Genomic DNA, 22,687 nt, shown 5'->3' on the forward strand with positions numbered 1-22,687 from the left:
ATGTTGTGTTGTAGCAAGTTGCTGCAAAAGAAAATTAAATTAAAGAAATCCAATTTCAGTTGAAAGAAAAACACTTCTATCAAACTGCCTGAGAAGGAGAAATTCTGTGCAATTTTTGGTCTAAAATCTTTGTGTGTGAGACAAAAAAGAGGAAAGTTAACACACATTTTTGTACCTACATGTAGATTCCAAGCTGCAATCGTGAGAATCTTCAACTCGATTTTGTTACAAAATGAATTACTTCTCGCATTCTACAGGTCCTCCACAATAGGTAACCCAGCCAGTAAACCCACGGGGCCGCCCCATGGCCCAGACCACAGCAGCACCACCCCAGGTCAACCCCAGCCCATGTCCCCGTCCGGACCTCAGATGGCCTTCTTTGGACCTTCAGCATGTACAGCAGTGCCCTCTAGTGGTGCGCCCACACCCTGCAGCGAGAAGGGCTCCTCGCAGGAGAACGAGAGTACAGGGAATGAGAGCGACGGTAGTCGGGCGGGGTTTTTCATCGGAGATGATGATGATGCAGATGAGGCAGACGCCAGATACAGCCGGTCAGACAGCGAGGTTAGTGTATGGAAAAATGATGTCTAATTATTATTTCTTTTATACTCAAACATCGGTGATATTACATGTATAACTTTTTTTTATAAGCTCACTGTCTTAGTCAAACAGGATGTAAATTTGTGATTTGCTGAATTGTGAATGTGATACAAGATCTTTTTAGTACACATGTTCTTATTTTGCTTAATTGTGATTCATAATACCTAGCTTGAAATCTGTTACCTAGAAAAGCTGCACGTTGTCAGTATTTCGAGTAGCAGTCTAGAAAGTCTTTCTGCAAATTACAAGTGTGTATGTATCTGTATCTGTATAGCCGGTATAACCGCCCTTCGGCATAACACACCAGCTACATGTATGTCAAGCCCTGAGGAGCGTCCTTTGTAGTTCAAGCTCTTCATCCCAACCACTTTGTTGTTATCTGCCCAGTCCCAGGAGTCTGACTATGAGCCAGACCGTCCCATTATCGTGGGGATCTGCTCCATGGCTAAGAAGGCCCAGTCCAAACCTATGAAGGAGATCTGTGCTCGGCTGGAGAAGTTCAAGTTCCTGAAGGTTCTGGTGTTCGAGGAGACCGTCATCCTCAACAAGCCTGTGGAAGAGTGGCCTCTGTGTGACTGTATCATCTCTTTTTATTCCAAAGGTAAGATTACAGTTCTGTATCATCTGTATGTGGTGTAAAGCCAAGTACTAAGTACCTAATACCAGCTCAGAAAAGGTAAGACTAAGGGAAGAGTGGCCCCTGTGTGACTGTATCAGTGAGAATACAGTGGAATTCGCAGCCTCCAAGTACCGTAGGGGTATCATCACTTTAAACAACATAGAGTGGAACTTGCAGCCAGTTTGTTAAGGTCATCTTTGCACTAGATACATGTAGCTTTAATCAATGTTTTAAAGCACTGTTGTAGCCAGTTTGAGGAACAAACTTTGCTGGTAACACTAAGTTTAGTTTAATGACATCTCTTTCCATATCTTTACATGCTGATTTTTGTCCATCAAAGATGACAGATAGGGCAAAATTATTTTTGTCTGTCATGAGGAGCAAAATTCTATCATATGAAGGAAAGACAGGGGTTAGCTAGATGTCCAAAGGTTAAGTAGTAACATTAGTTTTAATATAGCCAGATACTACAATATTTGCTCTACTTACAGGCTTCCCACTAGACAAGGCGGTTAAGTACACCCGGCTGAGAAAACCCTACCTGGTGAACAACCTGGACATGCAGTACCTGATACAGGACCGACGAGAGGTGTACAGAATCCTACAGGAACAGGGCATTGAGCTACCCAGATATGCCGTTTACAACAGGGACATGGGCAGCACGGAAGGTAGCAGAGCATGAAGATAGCATGTTCAGCACTAGGAACAAAATTATCCTCACGCATAGAAGGTTGTCCCCAGTGATTTGGATGCTGTCCCTTGTGCTGGATATGCTATTTTCAATGCATTTCTCTATTACAGGGCTCAAATTACATACATTATTTCCATTTCATGATAATGGGCTTGTATTCTTATTGCTGGACAAATTGTATGTTGTTAGTGGGTATTTTGAGCCATATATTAAGACTTGGGGAAAAGCTACTACAAGAGCATGGATGAAGCTGCTAAAATGTGTTATCTTTTGATAGTAACAGTAAAGAGAAAACTTTGCAAGTACATTTGTACTGTTGGAATATTAGATGTGACTTCTACTCTTGAAAGCTACAAGTACAACAGTTCAGCAACACACTAATGTTTCTATATACATGTATTAATTTTTCCCCAGAGTCGACACTAGTGGAAGGGGAGGACCAGGTAGAAGTAGACAATGTGGTTTTCCAGAAGCCATTTGTAGAGAAACCAGTCAGTGCTGAGGACCACAACGTCTACATCTACTACCCCACTTCTGCAGGAGGGGGCAGCCAGAGGCTCTTCAGAAAGGTTGTTTTTTGTTTGTTTGTTTATTATTTATTGTCACATGTTTTAAAACATATTTGAAACACTAGAAAGGTAACATTTCCAAAGCAAATGTATAATGTTTACCTTTGCATATGGTCTGCTCTGTTAATTCTTACTCAAACACATATGGTCAGACAGGAGTCTAAATCGCTCCTGCTATAAAATTGCATCATGATGTAACCCAACACTAGTTACCATGGTGACAAACATCTGCTTCAGGTCATTGACCTTATTTCTTTGGAACGGAAGAAGAGGAAGAAACTGAGCAAAAACAATGTTTTCCTTCGGTAAAGGTAAATAACATGTACAAAAGGCTCTTCCAAAAGGTTGTGGCAATTCTGTTGTCTGTGAATTAACCTTCAGCATGCTAAGGTAGCTGTTTGGCACCAAATTTGTATTTTTCTCTAGGGTAAAGCATCAGGGAGAAGGTTAATGTGCCACATTTTACCAGTTTAGTAAGATTAAACTGTTTTGTTGATTACAGATTGGCAACAGAAGCAGTGTCTACTCCCCCGAGAGTTGTGTGAGAAAGACCGGCTCATACATCTACGAAGAGTTCATGCCAACAGACGGTACGGATTTTTAAATTAATTTGTTTATTTGCACATATACATGTATACGGCAAAAATACATCATAAATGACAAATATGCTGGGGAGGTAGGGGACCTAAACTCACGTGACTTTTTCCCGAGCACAAGAGCTATCTACCATCTAAAATTCATGACCCAGGCATGCCTAGATCATGAGATATCAAAACTGGAAGTTCTGCTGCAGTACACAGGAAAGCCACCAGGGGCCCCAAAATCTAATCATTTCTAGGTCTCATCAAGACCTACCCACCTACCAAGTTTCATGACAATCCATCCAAAGCTTCTTGAGTTATCGTGCTAAATCACATACACACATACAAACACTACTGAAAACATAATCTTCTCAGCGAAGGTAATAATGGACCCTCTATACATTATTCAAGGTACGGATGTCAAGGTCTACACTGTAGGACCAGAGTACGCCCACGCCGAGGCGCGGAAGTCACCGGCACTGGACGGGAAAGTCGAGCGTGACAGCGAAGGGAAGGAGGTTCGCTACCCCGTCATCCTGAACAACCGGGAAAAACTCATCGCAAAGAAAGTCTGTCTCGCCTTCCAGGTGAGTTCTCTGCTCCAATTTTGAGTGTGCAGTCATTGTTTTTGGCTTGCCTGTGTGTCTTTCTGCTATGCTAAGGGTGCTGTCCTTAGTGCTGAACATGCTATCCACATAACAAAGATACTATTTCTAGTGCAAAGGCTGCTGTCCCTAGTTCTGAACATGCTATCCTCCATTTTTGAGTGAAGTGGTTGTTTTTGGCTTGCCTGAGTGTGTTTCTGCTATGCTAAGGGCACTGTCCTTAGTGCTGAACATGCTATCCTCATGCATAAGTGCTTCTTCTAGTGCTGACCATGCTTTTCTGATGTTATGCTAAAGATGCTGTTTTTAGTGTACTGGATGGGTGCTGTCACTGGTGCTGAAAATGCTAAAGATGCTATTTCTAGTTTAATGGCTGTTATCCCTAGTGCTGAAATGCTGTCCTCATGCATAGGATACTATTTCTAGTGGAATAGGTGTTGTCCCTAGTGCTGAAATGCTATCCTTATGCATAGAATACTGTCTCTATTGTATTGGGTGCTGTCCCTAGTGCTGAACACGCTATCTTCATACTGAGACTCTGTTTTCATGGTAATATTTCAGTGTAGCATTATTCTTGGAACATCTGAGAACGAACAAATCAAAATAGACATGTCCTTGATCAGATTTAATGCAGTTTGTAATTGACTTGTCTTCATGTTCCTCAAACTCTTGTCTTACCTACAGCAAACAGTGTGTGGGATTGACCTGTGGGTTACGAGCCAACGGGAAGTCTTACGTGTGTGAAAATGCTAAAGATGCTATTTCTAGTGTAATGGCATCTGTCCTTAGTGCTGAACATGCTATCCTTATGATGAAATGCTGTTTTTAATGACAAGGGTGTGTGAATAAACTATTCTCTCTCTTACAGCAAACTGTGTGTGGGTTTGACCTGTTACGAGCCAACGGGAAGTCTTACGTGTGCGATGTGAACGGATTCAGCTTCGTGAAGAATTCCATGAAGTACTACGACGACTGTGCCAAGATTTTAGGGTGAGAAAAATTTTATATCAACACCTTTTTTCCAAAGATTTGTTTTTCATTGAAAGGAAATTAGTAAGACTGCATTCAAGGGAAGCTATCTTTCTAGAGCTCTATTTGCTTTCTTTAATCTGAATATTGCTATACAATGTATATATGTTGAAAATTGATAGCCTGGTTACCAAACCTATTTTAGCTCCCAAGTCCTACATCCTCTCCACAAATAGAGAGAGGATGTAGGACTCAGAAGCTACAATAGGTTTGGTAACCAGGCTAGAAAATTTGTGTTATTACTGTTAATATTACATTTACATTGAGTACTTATTTTTTTTCTTAGCCTATCTTTAATTTAAATGTCTTTTTCTAACCTCTTTATAATTCTCATAACCTTTCTTAATTCTTTGCTTAATCTCCCTGTCAGGAACATGATAATGAAAGCGCTGGCCCCGAGACTGTCCATCCCCTGGTCTGTACCCCTGGAGGAGGAGGATATCCCCATTGTACCAACCACCAGTGGAACCATGTAAGTAGCCTGATTTGATTTGGTTTATTGAAATTGTAACAATACAATACACGTGGGACACAGGCAGCTGTTGCTGGTGTTGTGTCAGGCACATAGAAACGAATACAGGACAGGACATTACTCATTTGAGGGGAGGGAAGTCATGTAAAGTGCCTTTCCCAAGGGCACAAGATCAGGAATCGTACCTGGGACCTCTTGGTTCTGAATCGAGCACTCTGCCGTTATGCCACACGACCCCACACCTCATGGACTCTCTGATTTTCAGCATTTCCCACAAAGTCATAGTATTACAGCGTCTTTTGAAATATTAAAAAAATTGCACCTAGCCTTTCCTTAGGGAATTCATTGTTTGCTACACCTCACAGGCATAGGCATATCGCTTTGCGCATAGGAAAAGAAATTTTGAGCACACTATTTATCAATGTTTTGAATGAAGATTTTGTTCTTTCTCTACTGTTTTTTCTTTGATTCTTTATCAATAACTATTAAGTGTTGATTATTGACGAGTGACCTGATATTACAGGATGGAGCTGCGGTGTGTGATCGGGGTGATACGACATGGAGATCGCACGCCAAAACAGAAGATGAAGATGGAAGTCAGACATCCAAAGTACGTGAGCAGTTCAAGAGCTCTTACTTCTTTTATACATTGTACATGTACTTTTCTTCAGAATCTGTAGGGCTATTTACAAATGTACCTCAAACTTGTATCTGTAAAATAACTCAGGCACAGGTCTTGATTTTAACATCTGCTGTACAAAATAAAACACTAGTGGACACCTCGGAAAGGCGAGACATCCAGGGAATGATTTATGTTAAATTTCTTGCTTCCTTGCAGATTTTTCGAAGTCTTTCGGAAGTATGGAGGTTTTAAAAAGGGAAAACTCAAGCTGAAGCGTCCCCAACAGCTACAGGTGGGGAATTTATCCTTGTTTTCTGCAAAGAATGAAGACTTAAGTATGTTGATATTCAGAGTTTTCTTTCAATATCATAATTAGCTTACTTATAGAATTAAGCAAAACACTATTACTAGGTATGTAGCTGCATTGTTTAAATTGATTATTGTTCACTTTTTTCTCCAGGAAATTCTGGATGTGGCTCGCTATTTGCTACATGAGATAGAAAACTCAACATCTGACCCAGAAATCGAGGAAAAGAAGTCCAAACTTGAACAACTGAAGAGTGTACTAGAAATGTAAGTATTTATGCTGAAGTAAATCAGCCTGATTTTGAAGATGCTTTGGTTGGAGGAAGTTGCAGTTTAAAAAATCACAAAATTATTCATTTCCTGAGGAAGCTAATGTTAAAACTTTCTGATGTGAAAATATTTTAATTGATAATAAAGGATGTGGATAATTTATATAGTCAACAGCTTATTCATTTAAAAGTTGCCTGCCTATATGTTGATGTTATGATTTCTTTGCAATAATTCATTTCAGCCTCGCTACATGTTGTACATATCCACTTTACATGTACCTTTCTTTTCTCAAGATTTAAGTTGAAGAATCTTTACCTTTCTTACTATCGTGTTTCATTCATATGCAGGGATTTCTCCAGGTATGGGCAATGACCATAAGAGCTTTTTAAATTTTACTTATTTGTAGTAGTTACGCAATCCTAGTGTGGCCAGGATTTGCTGTACAACTGACATGAAATTCAACAAGAAATTCGACTAATAATTTTTTTGCTTAACGAACTTCATACATAAAGAGCACATTTTCCATCTTTTATGTGTTTTGATGTATTTTAAATCATACTCAAAGTCAAACATTTTGCATCAAATTCCAGTTATAAAATCAAGGGTGATATAAATGCAGTTTTACAAAATGTAATGGATTAAAAGCCTAACGGATAAAAAGCTGGAGAGTTCCCTGTGCTTTATGTACCATTAATCCTCTGTTAGTGCGTTCTGTGGTGTGACTATCTCATGTCTGTCTCTACATCCTCTAGTTACTTCCTCAGTGATAACAAGTATGCCGCGGCAGCAAGGTGTGGTCATAGTGGACAACCAGCTAACTAGCCTCTACCAGGCTTCGGGAGGCGGCTGGAAAGAGTAGAAATCGGCCAAATGGAGAGAAAATAGCCAAGGGAGTTGGTCTGCTCTAGAGTACAGTTTGCTGCTCCCGAGCAGACCAGCTCCTTCAGCATGTTATCTCTCTATTTGGCCGATGTCTACTCTTTCCAGCCGCCTCCCGAAGCCTGGTAGAGGGTAGTGGACAACCAGCTTGTGGGGAGCAAACCAAAAACATGCAAAATAGTGCCCTCTGGCAATGTTTACCAAAATTGCAGCCTGAGTTTCATCCTGCATCCATCTCTTATGCTATGTTGTTGCTTAAATCTGCTGTTTTTTCGCAGAGGGATACAGACAACTTGATTTTTTTTTTTCACAGAAAAATAGGCAGATGTTACTTTTACATTGTTTGAGTGATTCAGAGACTCATAAAAACATTTTGAATTGAAGCCAAGAGCAGGCAGAAGGGTCACAGCACAAAATTTGTCATTCTTTCAGGCTACATTCTTTATTGGTACAGTCATTATTCATAACATCTTTTCACTCCAGTTTTTCGTCTAAAGACGGTGTTTTGTTGAGTACATCAGGGTCTTACAAATTTTGAATTAAATTTTTTTTATTTGTGAAGTTTTGATATTGGATGCTGTAAAGCTGTCTTTTGTCGGTAAAGATCTTTTGAACACAGACATTTTTTTTTTACCTACAATGTTACAAAAACCTGTTCAACAAGCTTTTGATCAGTCCTCCAGTGTATACATATTAGATTTTTTGATCAGTCCTCGTATGTATACATATTAGATTTTAAAGTTTGTAATGCCAATAACCGTCATAGATGAACTGTAATTTAAATTCCCAACCTTTCTTGTCCCCAAACTTCCAAGTCTTGTCTGCCTTGTCGGCATCACCCTGTGTCCTCTCAACCTTCCCTTTTCTTGGCTTTTCACTTATAACAGTCTTCTTGGCTTTCTGTCCTTGTTTCCCTTGTTTTTTACTCTGGAAGGGGCCCGTCAGAGAAAATGATGAATTCAGTATTATTCCCGGAACAAGCCAGGTTTGCCTCCCAACGTTCCAAACTTTCAACACCTTTCTGCATGGCAAACCTTAGTCTCACTCACTGTCGTCTATCTCATCTGCATTTCTCTTGTGCAGTTCTAAGGTTTGTACAATTAACGATGAACAAAACTATTAAACGATGAGCAAAAACTGGTTAATGACGAACAAAAAACTGGTTAACGATGAGCAAAAACTGATTAATGATGAACAAAAATTACATCAAAATCCTAGAATTTTTGGCGATGCCTCAGGGGCAGACCTAAAATAGCCTGTTTTTGTTGGCCTGTCAGAAAAAACACTGAAACAGGCCTGCAAAAAAACACTGAAACAGGCCTGTAAAAAAACACTGAAACAGGCCTGTAAAAAGACAATGAAACAGGCCTGTCAAAAAACACTGAAACAGGGCTGGAAAGAATACATTTAAGTGAACATACTTGGAGTGTGTGCACTAAGATGTATATTGTATTCTTGTTTGGCCATGACGTATGCCTGAGTAAAACTACCTGTTTCAGAATCAGATAACACGAAACTACAGAAACAAGGAAAGAAAGAAGTCAACAATTTGTTGCTTCCGGTCTTTTTTGGCTCCCAAATTTGCTGAAAACTAAGAAAAACTACAGAAGATCGTTGTTACTACAAACCTGGAATAACTGACTCTTTCACGACTGTCTTGTATCCCTCTTGTTAAGCAGGCGCAGGTACCCCAAAACAGTCGAACGGTTTCTCATTAGGTACTGTCGTATTGCTGATCGTTCTGTTTCTGGTATATAGAGTCATGCCGCCAGAAAAGTGCTTCATTGTCTTTCTACCGGTAGTCGTTTGAATTTGGTTGTGATGAGACAAGTTGAAGTTTCCACCTCTTGCCTTGAACCTTTCTGCGCCTGACTTTGCTGTATGTATGTTTGAAGTTGCATTGATCAAAACTAGTAGATTTGAATGAACCGGAGTTGGTTGACTGTATGCACCTGATTCATTGTGTTGCTGGTTGTGCCTGCATCATGCTTATTTTTGTAAAGAAACCCTCCTTTCGGAAGGGAGCAAATAGCGTTTGGCCTGTGGAATAGTGAAATAGTGCAACATAGAAAGTGTTTGCGTGAATGCTAATTAAAAGTGTATTTTGTGTGTCACATTGCCCCCAGAAGTGACTGCTATGAGCCCTCAAGATGCACAACTGTTTTATAAAAAAGTTTCAAACTCTAATGATTTTTCTCAAACTTTCAAAGCTGTTATTTATTCCTCTGTCCCTAAATGATGGATGTTGGGTGATGTTCTTAACCCAAGAAACACTTGTAGCAGCCACTAAAGGGAAAGAAACTGGCCAGAGATACATCTACAAGTACGTGACAACTATGAAAACATGAGCAAACACATTACATAGACACACCAAAAACAAAGCCTTCTTACACAAAGGTAACTACAATAAACAGAAAAAACTTAACACAGAAACAAAAACCAAACAAACAACATGAGAGACACTAGAACTTCTACATGTAGTGAGTCTAAAACATCCAGTTCATTCGCCAAAAAGCAGTTACTCAAGCAACTGGATGATTTTGGAAACAATCAGACGTTTTAGGTAGCATCCTTTTGTCATTGACTCTGGAGAGTTGTCAAGTCTCCAGTGTTAACAACTCTCCATTGTCACTGACGAAAGGTAGTGGATGCTACCTGAAATGTCTGACTGTTTCCAAAATCATATCCAGTTGCTTTAATAACTGTAATTTGGCGTATGTTAAATGTCAGCGTTGGTGAATGTCTAACATTCACCAACGCATCCATTCGTTCCTCCAGTCTTTAACTGTACATATATCTCTGGCCAGCAGATACTTGAAGGTAAGCATTCTTTGTTGCACATAAACTTTGACTGTTATATACTGTGTTGTGTAGGTACGGACACTTCTCTGGTATCAACCGTAAGGTCCAGCTAAAGTACCAGCCACAGGGGTTCAAGAAACAGTCCAGTAGTGAGGATGGTGGTAAGTCTGGTGGTGGAGTTATTGTGTTTTTGGGGGGGTCTCGGATACAACAAAGTTATTCTTAGGCCACACCAATTTGATTTCTTGGTTAACAGATTTTTCTACAAAAATAATGGAGCGGGCGGGCGAAAAAAAATAAAAACAGGCCTTGTCATCCTATTATGGCCCAAAATGGTACGATAGGAGCCATGAAGTCAACACACCAGGCTGGCCCAAAATTTAAACACTGAATTTTGAACGTTTAATGATACCATTGCATTGAAAGATGGAATAACTGTAACAACTAGGATGAAAGGACCATTCAGGGCAAAATATGACCATTTTGCAGTTGATTATGAACTTTTATTTTTATTTGCAAAAAAATGAAGCGGGCGAATCCGTTAACCAAGAAATTAAATTGGCGTGGCCTTACCTGCTACAATGTAGCTTTTGGTGGTGTATCAGCTACCTTCCTGAGGGCACAGCACTTTGACAGAACGTAGTCTGCTTTGTGGGGAAACCAGATTTTTCTTGCTTTTCGTTGGATGTTTGGTCAACGAATTCATGTCTAGTTAGTCACTGTTATACGTACTTTTTGAATGTATACAGTGATTTTTTTATTGTGACAACCTGCCAATGTAACTAGCAGCTTGCCCAGTCTAACAACACCATTATGCAGCGCACCGTACAGTACACACATACATGTTCTCACATGCATGTATGTTACAGTAAGAGCACAGGTTGTCCCCTAACATGGCCTCACATGTATGTTGACAGTAAGGCCTACGAAAAAAAATTATGTTTCCTGACTGACCCTACAAAAAACTGCCGACCCTAGACTTTTTTTGTGTGTGGACCCCTGCAAGGGACATAATTTTTGAGCTGATCAGCCTTTTCTAGCTCCATGATCTGACACCTGAGTGATGAAATGTTGTACAATCATTTTTCAACATTGACATAAAAAAAAATAAGTGTCCTCATTCACGTTCTACTAAGTTAACCTGTGCTGTATAAGTTGAATCACTAGAGATTGCCACAGTCTAATTAAAAAAGAAAAAATAATAAATAAGATAATCCCAACCTACCAACCCTAATTTTTTCAGGACTGAAACAGGAAACACAACATTTTTTTCCTAGGCCTACATGTAAGTGCACGGGTTGTCCCCTAACATGGTCTCACATGTATGTTTACATACAGGTCAGGAGGCAGAGAAGCAGGGAGCGTTAGGTCAGACCTTGTCTCTTTGACCTTGCTGTGTTAATGCTACGCTGCTGCTTTGGCAAGTTTTAACCAAGGGCTGCTACTGCCACCATCTAATTCAAGCCTTCTCCTTGCTGTTTAACCCTTTAACTAATAAAGAACTGGTAGCCAAGTAGCTACATTGGTGTCCTGAAAGAAATAAATTACAACCTGTAACTGTTTTTCATTTTCCTTTTCCAAAATCATATTTAGTTGCTTGAGCAACTGTTTTTGGCGTATTGTATTACCTGGATGTCTAACTTTCACCGACGTAACTTTTTCATATTTTACGGCATACATGTAGCTTACAATTGGAAAAGCAGCAGTTTTACCTTGGTGTAAACACAGTAGTTTGTAGTCTTCTTAATTTTGCTTTTCATTTCATTTTCTCTCCACAGGTGATTTTTCCACTAACCCAGCTTATCCATGCCTTCATTTTAAATTGGATGATTTCTGTGATGTGGGGTTCGAATAAGAATTAAGATCTAATTTTACCCTCAGACCCCCATTCTATCCTTCAAACACATCTGTGTACCTTTTAAGCTGTAGATGACTGTATGCACCCTACCTTATTTGCAGTGTATAAATGCTGTGTTAGGCTATACCAGTTCCTCTTTCTGGTAATTCTGCTGGAGGAACAGTTTAGAGACATGGTATCATATCCAGAACCGTGCCAATCTAGTTCTGTGCCTGAATGTGTTAGGGTTCTGGATAGTCCCAGTGTATCCAAGAACCTAGTTTTGCCCCAGGCATGGTTCTGGATATGCCTGGACAATCCAGAACTGTGCCTAAGCATGGTTCTGGATAAATCACAGTTCTGGATACACACAAACTCTCCAGAGCCGTTCCTGAGCATACTTTAGTAGTTCAGGATAAAGCATGGTTCAGGATATGTGTGGGCTATCCAGAACTGTGCCTGAGCATGGCTCTGGATAAAGCACAGTTCTGGATAAATCGCAATTCTGGATACACACGAACTCTCCAGAACCATACCTGAGCATATTAGTTTTCGATTAAGCACGGTTCTGGATACAAATGGAACTATCCAGAATTGTGCCTGAGCATTGTTTGGAAAAATCATGGTTCTGAATACACATGGACTGTACAGAACCTTGCTTGAGCACGGCTCTGGATAAAGCACAGTTCTGGATAAGTCGCAATTCTGGATACACATGAACTCTCCAGAACCATGCCTGAGCATAGTTCTGGATTGAGCACCGTTCTGGATACACATGAATTATCCAGAGCAGTCTGGAGAAATCATGGTTCTGGATACAACAACACGAGACTTCCAGATTGACCAAAATGTTTCCTGTCCCTTCCAGAACCCTCCACGGAGCCGTCCATCCTGCTGATCCTGAAGTGGGGAGGAGAGCTGACCCCAGCGGGAAGGGTCCAGGCTGAGGAGCTGGGCAGGGCCTTCAGGTGCATGTACCCCGGAGGACAGGGTGAGGATAGATGGATACTAGATGTAATTTTAATTGTGCTAAGGTATTGATCAAAAGTAGGACTGACATGTTAATGTGCTAGGTCGATCGCAGGTGACACCCCCTTATAATGTTAGTATAGAATCTCTATCCAGTTTATCATCTGTTGTTCCCGAGGGTTAGACATGCTTGCACAATGATGCTGGGGCTTGTTGGCAGCCCACCATTTGCCTCTGTCCTGTGGTTTTTGGGCACAGCAAATGCTATGAATACACAAATCAAATCTGTTTCAGCATGTCACAGGTGAAAATGCATGACTAAGTTTGTATCTTCCCTCTATTCTGGTCATTTTTTGTAACCATATCCTTATGTGCAAGAAGGATGTTGGGTCCACTGTGCTGATCTGTTAGCTTCTGTTCCCAGGTGACTATGCAGGTTTCCCTGGGTGCGGTCTCCTGCGTCTGCACAGCACCTACAGACATGACCTCAAGATCTATGCCTCAGACGAGGGACGGGTGCAGATGACTGCTGCTGCTTTTGCCAAGGTTTGTACCAACATGTATGTTAGTGTAAAGCTGTGAGACTGTTAGAGACTGTTAGAATTGGCATTTGTTAGAATTTGCATCTCTAATGCAAGACATTTCGATCAGAGTCTCTTTAGACAGATGACTGCTGCTGCTTTTGCCAAGGTTTGTGACATACTCTCACTCACTCAATGCCGCATGCTCCAGGGAGCGTAGCACCTCACCAATTTGTCTTCCAGCCAATTCTGTCTTGTGCCCTTTGCTAGGCTGAGGCTACATCGAGGTCCATGGTACTCAACTGGTCTCCCCATCTTCCCATTTATGGCACCACTAACACAGACTTCCCTTCAGACCATCAGGGTCTAAGACCTATTGTATACAGAACCGTGCCTTTCCAGTTCTATGCCTAAATGGGTTAGGGTTAGGATCAGGCACGGTTCTGGATAGTCTCTGCATATCCAAGAAGTTCAACATTGATTAAATCATTTGCCCTAGGCACGGTTCTGGATACAAGTGGGATATCCAAAAATGTTCCTGCGCATGGGTCTGGATAAGGCATGGTTCTGAATATAACAAGGCCTCGTCAATTTGATTCTTTTGAAGTTTGACTCACTTGTCCCATATGTACCAGACATTTCTAACAATTCAGGCACGTCTTATTTACTTTGTAGCAGTTGTGACTGTGTTACCAGTGTTTTGAAGTGTGACTATATTGTATAGCTTTGTCTTGTTCCCAGTATTCAAAGGCTCTCTATAACTTGTTCTTGTTCCCAGTGTTTACAGTGTGTTCTTGTCCCCAGGGTCTGCTGGCCCTGGAGGGAGAGTTGACTCCGATCCTTGTACAGATGGTGAAGAGTGCCAACATGAACGGGCTGCTGGACAATGACAGCGAGTTCATCAACTATCACCAGTGCAGGTCAGATGTTTTATTAGATGAAGATTGAATCTAAAAATGCACAATAAAATGTTTACCTTCACAATTGGTCTAGCCTAACAAATTACTGCTCTGTTTATTGTTCCTCTGAAACATATTCATACATGAATTATGATATATGGTCAGCAGTCACTCTAGCTCTGTCCTGCTACAAAATGTAACCCAACACCACAGACTGTCTGCTACAGTGCTAGTTACCATGGTGACAGATTGTCTGGTCCAGGTCATTGACTTTATTTGTTTGGAGAAGAAGCGGAAGAAACATTTTTTTTTTCCTTCAGTCTGTGAACTCAAGGTAAACATACTAAGAAATGCATTGTTAAAAATGGATGAACCTATGAAGACTTCATATACTGTAATTGCCGCAAAGATTATAAAACACTATAAAGGTTATGATAATTTCCTTGACACAGGGTGAAGTCCCGACTACATGAAATTATGCGGGAGAACAGGAACTTTGACACTGAGACAATCCCCAAGGTAAGGCAAAATTAGTCCATGATTTCAAGTTGCTGTACTACACTCATCTCTGTATAAGAAGGTTCTTTATTCAACTTCCAGTGCAGTTTTACATCCAGTGTTTCATCACCTTCTTCGGGGTAACACTAGGTGTCACTACTTTGACTTTGACTTTGACTCCACAATTAGCATACAAACTTTAGCTATTCTTCCTGTTGTCCATTCTGACATTATTATAATTGGTTTATTGTTTCAATTGAAAGCAATACACTAAAATACATTGCAGCGACTTGTACATAGTACAAGTCACTGAATTATGCATATTAGGCAGTTACAAGAAATGAATAAAACACTTAATAAAATCTATAGAAACTACTATACATTGCAAAATAATTAAAATAATTAGACAATAATCATAATAAAAATTACCACACACTGATAGGTTACCTGACGTTGTTCAGAAGTGCAGTGAAGTATGGAATGGGGCTGTTTTTATATCTGTTGGATCTTGCCATCGGAATACAGAGCTGATTATTGCCCTTTAAATTTCTGTTGTGAACATCTTTCCGTAGCGGGGGCAACCAGTTTTTAAACGTCGGCGAATTCAACAGAGATTTGGCAAATTTAAGGCTTAGCGATTCTCGTCTAGTTTTCAAGGTACAGAGGCCAAAATGGGAAAGGGCTTCATCATAACATGAGTATTGAGGGCCTAAAATTATTCTTACATGTACACACATACGACACACAGGGAATATATCAAACATAAACTAACAGTTAGTAGCAACAATACCAACACACAGCGTCTATATACATCATTACAAGGATTCTATACATCAATACATGCAATATCAAAACTGCAGTTCCAAACATACATGCATGTCATAATATAAAATTATAGAGTGAACCATCATTTAATTCTCATACAGTCTCTTGCACATCTGATGTAATCTCTTTATTTGTCCATTACAGCTTGCCCCGACCAAGAGCACGTCCCTTGTGAACTCCATCAGCATGATAAAGAACCCGGTCATCATGTGTCAGCAGGTCTACGCGCTGGTGCAGTCTCTAACCACGCAGATCAGGCAACGCATGGAGGACACCAAGTACAAGAGTAAGGGAGATCATGAAAGTTCATCTGTGTTGGTAGTTACATGTTTAAAGTTTGATCCAACACAATAAAGTTCTCTCATCTGTGACCAGTCACTCAGGTCTTCCTCAGTAGACTTACCCAGTGAGGCTTGTCACATGGCTTCTTTGAAGTGTGACGTCAACACTGGGTCAAGCGATTCAAAGGTATCTGGTAGATGGTGTCGGCCCCCGTTGCAGTTGAGTGAAGGGTGATGGGCCCTGATGTAAATGGCCTCTTCACCCTTCCTGCTAAGTGTCTAATATTCTTACAGTATCCAGTGAAACAAAGTGGAGTAAGGGAGATTTTTAATGTGTAAGAATTTAAGCCAAATTTTTACAGTCCTATGGCTGTACCTGGGGTGGTATTGAGGTCACCTGATTTAGCGCCGAATGGCAGCCACTCCAGAACCTTGCAATTAAGCCCCAATAATTTTAAGCTCCTCACAATTCAGCCCTTGGCTGTGAAGAGAGAGGGTAGCCAGCCCACCCAGTAATAATGATAATGATAATATTGATATATTCTTTCCCAGACATTATCCTGTACCACAGTGAGACACTGGAGCTGATGCACCGGCGCTGGGCAAAACTAGAGAAGGACTTCAAACTGAAGAGTGGGCAGTTTGACATCAGTAAGATCCCCGACGTCTACGACTGCATCAAGTACGACGTCATGCACAACTCTGGACTCAACTTCGACCACATGATGGAACTGTACACCCTGTCCAAGAGCCTGGCTGATGTCATTATTCCACAGGTATGTTCTGTTTGTTTGTTTGTGTGATGTGTATGACTGTATCAAGTATGACGTCATGCACAACTCTGGACTCAACTTTGACCACATGATGGAACTGTACACACTGTCCAAGAGTCTGGCTGATGTCATTATTCCACAGGTATGTTCTGTTTGTTTGTTTGTTTGTTTGTTTGTGTGATGTGTATGACTGTATCAAGTATGACGTCATGCACAACTCTGGACTCAACTTCGACCACATGATGGAACTGTACACCCTGTCCAAGAGTCTGGCTGATGTCATTATTCCACAGGTATGTTCTGTTTGTTTGTTTGTTTGTGTGATGTGTATGACTGTATCAAGTACGACGTCATGCACAACTCTGGACTCAACTTTGACCACATGATGGAACTGTACACCCTGTCCAAGAGCCTGGCTGATGTCATTATTCCGCAGGTGGGTAGTGGTTGTAAGGAAAGGAAAAATGCAGTGGAACATTATCTCATTTACATTATGTGTTCGTTTGGAAAATAAGGTTTCATATGACAATCTAAAACTCCTCAGCTATCTTCCTGTAGACCTGAATGGATTCGTTATAACATGGTGGTGTGGCAAGTATGCAATCCCAAATGTGACTTGAGTCTCATCTTTTATTTAGATGAGATTAAAGGTCAGTAGTAGATCTATTCACACCTTGAGGAACATGTATAGTTGGGGCTAACAAAACATTGTTCAGCTAAGATATATTTTCTTTTATCTAAGACTATCTAAAACCTACATGTACCAACCTGATGAAGCTATATTTCTTGTCTGTACATGTTTGTTTCCTGTCCCCAGGAGTATGGTATCATGCAGCAGGAGAAACTGGAGATCGCCCAGGCCATCTGCACCCCGCTTCTCAAGAAAATCCGCGCAGACCTTCACCGGACACAAGAGGACGACACGGTGAACAGACTCAACCCCAAGTACTCCCGCGGGATCTTGTCACCCGACCGACACGTGCGCACTCGCCTCTACTTCACCTCGGAGAGCCACATCCACTCCCTACTGTCTATACTCAGATACGGAGGTCTGTGTTTGGTAAGTAGGAATCCATACTGTTATTCTTAGACAAAAATTGTATGTTATATCTTCCCAGGTAGCCAATCAGTATTTCGAGTCCTGTCCTCCTTTCTTCTAGTGTCTAGAGATGAAAAGATATCTTTTTTATGTTAAATTCTAAACAAGAAAATTACAAACATTGATAAAAGCACAAGATATATTTTCATCAGGGAATAAAGAATTAAGAATCATTTCTTCTATGAAGTTAGCCCCTGTGCAATACAATTTTTTTGTTGGTTACAAAATGTTTTTACTTGAAATATGGTCAGACCTGCGAGACCAAGAAAAAACTGGAGTTAGCCAAGGGATGGGTTTTTCCAATTTTGTAGTGATATCACCCTGAAATAATAATGAAGATGATTCTTACATGTCTTTTTCCCCTGCCCTGCCAGGACTCAGATGAACAGTGGAAGCGTGCGCTTGAGTACATGAGTGCTGTCACGGAGCTGAACTACATGACTCAGATTGTCATCATGTTGTACGAGGATCCCAAGGCTGTAAGTTCAGCATGTTGTATGTGCTTGCTGTCAAACCTGTACTAATGACCTCCTTTGCATGAGGACCACCTGAGTGTTCTGGTCCCTTAGATTATTTGCTCAGTATCTTAAGCTTTCAAAGAATCTGTCTATTATGTGACCCCCCATCTCCTGTAATTATTTTCTTCAGAGGCCTTAAATGATCCATGTTTGACTGTATTGCAAAAAATTAAAGAAGACAGTATAGAGCTCATAGGCTTTGATATGTCATACACTCTCATTTACACTCACATAAACTTCTGCCAATAATAAACAATAAATAGTCTCAGCTTCAATAGGCTAGCTTTAACACTACCATTAAACTTTGTGCATCTTCATAAAATGTAGGGATTTGACAGTGTTTTTTTTTTCCCTGTACCAGGAGCCAGAGTCAGAAACGCGGTTCCATGTGGAGCTCCACTTCAGTCCTGGTGCAAAGTGTTTCAACGAGGAGGACAACTTTGTGGTCGGTCCCGGATTCAGACCCATTCCACTCGACCCAACTGTAAGTTATTTACTTAAACTAGAAAGTTTTATTTGAGTTAAGGTTTTGAATTGTAGCACTTAAGCTTCCCTCCCATTTACTTCAACCCCAAAGAGTTATTTTTGTGATTTTGTTGAATTCGAAACTCATCTTGACAAATCAGAAGTCATGCTTGATACAGCTGTACAGAAATGAACAAGGAACAGACTTGGAATGATTTTAGGGGTAATTTTTGTGAAAGTAGAAAAAAATTCCAAAAAGAATGGTACAAAAATGCTGTTGAACAGAATAGAAAAAAAAAAAAAATAAGCAGGTGACATTATTTTCCATCAATACCATGCTCAAGTCTTCCTGGTACATACTTCTAAAAATATCAGTTAGATGCACTGTAATTTGATAATAGTGTCAAGACTGTTAAAGTGCGTATTAATTTCTTTCAGAAGGAGGAAGGAGCTAACAACAATGGTAAAACCTCACCCAAGTCGCCCAAGTCTCCTAAGAAGGGTGAGAAAGCACACGCCAAACGCGAGTCCTCCAGCGCGGGAAGACGGAGAGGGGAGAGGGACCCGTCACGCTCGCCGACACTACCAGTACCAATTCAGCAGAAAACGGTGGGTGCATTTTTAGCGCTGATGGTGTGTAGTCTTAGTCTGGTTACCAAACCTATTTCAGCTGCGGAGTCTCTGTATCTATCTGTACCTGTATCGGCAAAGCTGGTATAGCCACCCTTTGGCGTAACCAACCAGCTTCACGGGCACATAGAACGGCGGCAGATCTGTTTCGTTATTCGTCCGCTCCGCAAAAATAGGTTTGGTAAAAAGGGTAGTAATTAGTCTCCAAGCAGATTTTGGAAGTGAAATCATAACAGTTTGATGACTAGGTTCCAAGTTCCAATCACCCGTTGACTGAGTAGATGATCCTAGTCAGAAACCATCGCAATTTTGCATCCAAAGATCTGCTTGGAGATGTGACTGTGGTGCAGTGATAATATTGGTTTTTTGATGTGAGGTTTTTCAGCTACTGACATAGGTTTTTGGTCCCCCTTTTTCTCCAGTAACTTAATGCATGTTTCAGGCTTCCATTTTTCTGTCAGCTTCCTCCTGAAATCTCGCTTGATCAGTGTTTTAGTTTCTAGAACATTGTGGCCAAGAAATTATTAACACTGAATCAAGTACCTTGTGTGGACCTACTGCATGCCGGATCATCAACCATAGTACAATCTTACAACAGTACAAAGTACAACAGTAACAGCAAGCTACAGGCCTTCTTTCCTTGCCACTTTGCAGACACTGCCTTGCGCAAGTCCTGTCTTTTTCTTGCCTGCAAATAAATTACTTATCCTTATTGGCTCTGCAAGAACATAGACTCAGAGTGACTTTGTGTAAAATACTGGGCTCTGTGTGCAGTGATTTTGCAGTGGTGTTACTTAGCTACAAACTGACATCTCTCAAAGTTGCTTGGAGTTCCATAAATGTGTGTGTGATGCCTAACCAAAATTAATTTGATACAAAAGTTCGATCTTTTGATGACTCTAACACATGGCTGTACTTCAAAGTTAACTTTTGCTGTGAATTTCTAACTCAAAAAAGTCAATGATTTGTATGCGAATTTGTAAATCAAAAATAAAGTACCTTTGTGCCAAGATGTCAGCCTAAAACCTTGTACCTGTTGCTGTTCTCCTGCACCCTGCTGCCCCCCTCCCACCCCTCTCCCGTGGCTCCACATGTAGGATGAACATCGCGGGGCTTCTCACGGGCGCCAACTGGGCGTCTTTACGCCGCTCACGCCGGCCGGAATTTACCGGGAGCTGGCCAGATCCTGGCACGAGGTTGGGACCTCTGGTTCTTCTAGATCTTCTTGAGTCACAATTTTGCCTCACTTGCATCTTGTTGTATCCAGAACCGTGCTAGTTCTGTGCCTGAATGGGTTAGAGTTAGGATCAGGCACTGTTCTGGATACATGCGGGGTATCCAGAGCCGTGCCTGAGCTTGGTGCAGAATAAAGCCTGGTTCTGCATACAACACTCTGGATACTCAACTGTGCTGTACTGTAGCTGATACTTTATGCATAGATTCTTTTATTTGGTGATCTTTCCAATTCTCTTCCTTTATTTGATGGTGGTGATTTATTTTGCTTAGGAAACTTGCATTGTAGCACTGAATGTTGCTATTTTGTAGTTGTTTAGTCTAGGTATTACATGTATGTTAAAAGTCAAAGTTTGTCTTCGTTCAATCCTGCTTTTTTGCCCATTGCATCAGCATTAAGCCTAGCTATAGCATGCCAGTTTTTGCTTGCATCTATAGCCTGCATTCAAACATATTTATTATTATATAATAGACTCATAACCTTTGGGTCTACTCTACATCCTGTTACCTTTACTAGTGGACATTTTCTCTGTAAACATCACCAAACCAGTATTTGTGTACGTTATGTAGAATGTGGTTGCTTGTCATGTCATCAGTATCATGATATTCAATATGTCTGACACAAATATGGCCACAGAAAACACAATTTTTGTGACAACCTTACCAAAAGATAGGGGGGCAACATGGTTCTAACTCTATTATACTAGGGACCAATTGAAAATTGAGTCAAAATATTTTCTCTTGGTAATATGTACATTTTGTTTCCACATGTACCTAGGCTTTTAAATAATGCCTTCATTCTAACAATAATGCCTTCATTGGCCAAAAGTCACATGACTATCAACCAATAACAGCTCGCATGTACTCGAGTTTGTAGCTGTTGACTGTGCCTTGATTGGTTGATGGTCACATGACAATCAACCAATAACAGCTTGCATGTACCTGAGTGTGTAGCTGTTAACTGTGCCTGTGCCATAATTTGTTGATGGTCACATGACGATAAACCAATAACAGCTCACATGTACAGTTTCTAGCCTTTGACTGTGCCTTGATTGGTTGATGGTCACATGACCATCAACCAGTGACAGCCTTGTTTGGTTGATAGTCACATGATGATCAACCAATAACAGCTCGCGTGTACAGTTCGTAGCCTTTGACTGTGCCTTGATTGGTTGATGGTCACATGACGGACGTTCTAATAAGTGTCAGACGTGTTGAAGGTAACCCTTTCTAACGCATGGTTTCTCGCGTCTTGTTTTTGTAGCTCCATACTCTGGTCATGGGAAAGGTACTGGAGTTTCTCTTGTCATGTGCTCTGTGCTTTGACTGAACTAGTGCTTACATGTAGCTAGAGAGTGGCCTGTTGCTTTGGGCATGCCGTGTCAAGCTGTGGTCATGACATGTTAAACTTAGTGTCATGTTAGGAACAGAAACTGTTTGATATACAGTCAAACCTGTATTAGTCACCATTACTTTTTGATGGCCCCTTACCTTATTGTTTCCATTGTCTCAAGCTTTGATTATCCTATCTATAGTGGCCAACTGTTCACAGAGCGGTCACTAGACAAGTTTGACTGTATATGTAGTCAAAATCAGGTGTCTAAAGTTTCTTTTCTTTTTTAAAAACCTTCAATACAGATTTCACTTAAAATTCATTCCCGGCCCCTGAGAGTTTCTGAACCATGCAACATTTTTTTTTAACCACAGCAGGACACATCCTGGATGCACTAACTGTATAATGATATTATTTATACATTTGTACATGACAACCAAACATCAGAACTTCATTTAAGCAAACTGTGACATTGTGCCAGAGAGATGCATCAATGCTTGCTAAGGCAACGCTTTTATATAAAACAATGGCTCTGTCTGATATGTACCCGTGAGTTAGACTGTGTATTACATGTATATGCTACCAGCAAATCTACATCTCCAGAATTAGTAAATGATTTTCTACAACCCCTCAGCATAGTTTTAGTTGGTTTTTGTTATGGTCATTATTACATGTGTATTTCAGTATCATTAAGTTTGTTGTTCTTATTGTGTGATTTTGTTAACAATTTGAAGTGCCGATTTTTAATCTCTTTGTTGTTA

General features: G+C 40.6%; 1 protein-coding gene across 1 annotated transcript in view; it reads left to right on the forward strand.

The window, feature by feature from the left end:
* LOC109484283 (inositol hexakisphosphate and diphosphoinositol-pentakisphosphate kinase 2-like) overlaps positions 1–22,687 on the forward strand; it is a 27,848-nt gene continuing 5,161 nt past the window's right edge. The window contains 24 exon segments of the mRNA XM_019787541.1: positions 1–5; positions 258–564; positions 988–1,201; positions 1,711–1,887; positions 2,325–2,479; positions 2,982–3,069; positions 3,472–3,647; positions 4,534–4,655; positions 5,065–5,166; positions 5,690–5,776; positions 6,005–6,080; positions 6,249–6,361; positions 8,920–8,961; positions 10,118–10,206; positions 12,751–12,873; positions 13,276–13,397; positions 14,177–14,292; positions 14,724–14,790; positions 15,739–15,880; positions 16,428–16,651; positions 17,466–17,708; positions 18,122–18,226; positions 18,627–18,749; positions 19,169–19,339. Of these exon segments, the coding sequence (XP_019643100.1) occupies positions 1–5; positions 258–564; positions 988–1,201; positions 1,711–1,887; positions 2,325–2,479; positions 2,982–3,069; positions 3,472–3,647; positions 4,534–4,655; positions 5,065–5,166; positions 5,690–5,776; positions 6,005–6,080; positions 6,249–6,361; positions 8,920–8,961; positions 10,118–10,206; positions 12,751–12,873; positions 13,276–13,397; positions 14,177–14,292; positions 14,724–14,790; positions 15,739–15,880; positions 16,428–16,651; positions 17,466–17,708; positions 18,122–18,226; positions 18,627–18,749; positions 19,169–19,339 (3,189 nt within the window).

Source organism: Branchiostoma belcheri, unplaced genomic scaffold (assembly GCF_001625305.1).
Source record: "Branchiostoma belcheri isolate BF01 breed outbred unplaced genomic scaffold, Haploidv18h27 scaffold7, whole genome shotgun sequence".
Taxonomy (NCBI): domain Eukaryota; kingdom Metazoa; phylum Chordata; class Leptocardii; order Amphioxiformes; family Branchiostomatidae; genus Branchiostoma; species Branchiostoma belcheri.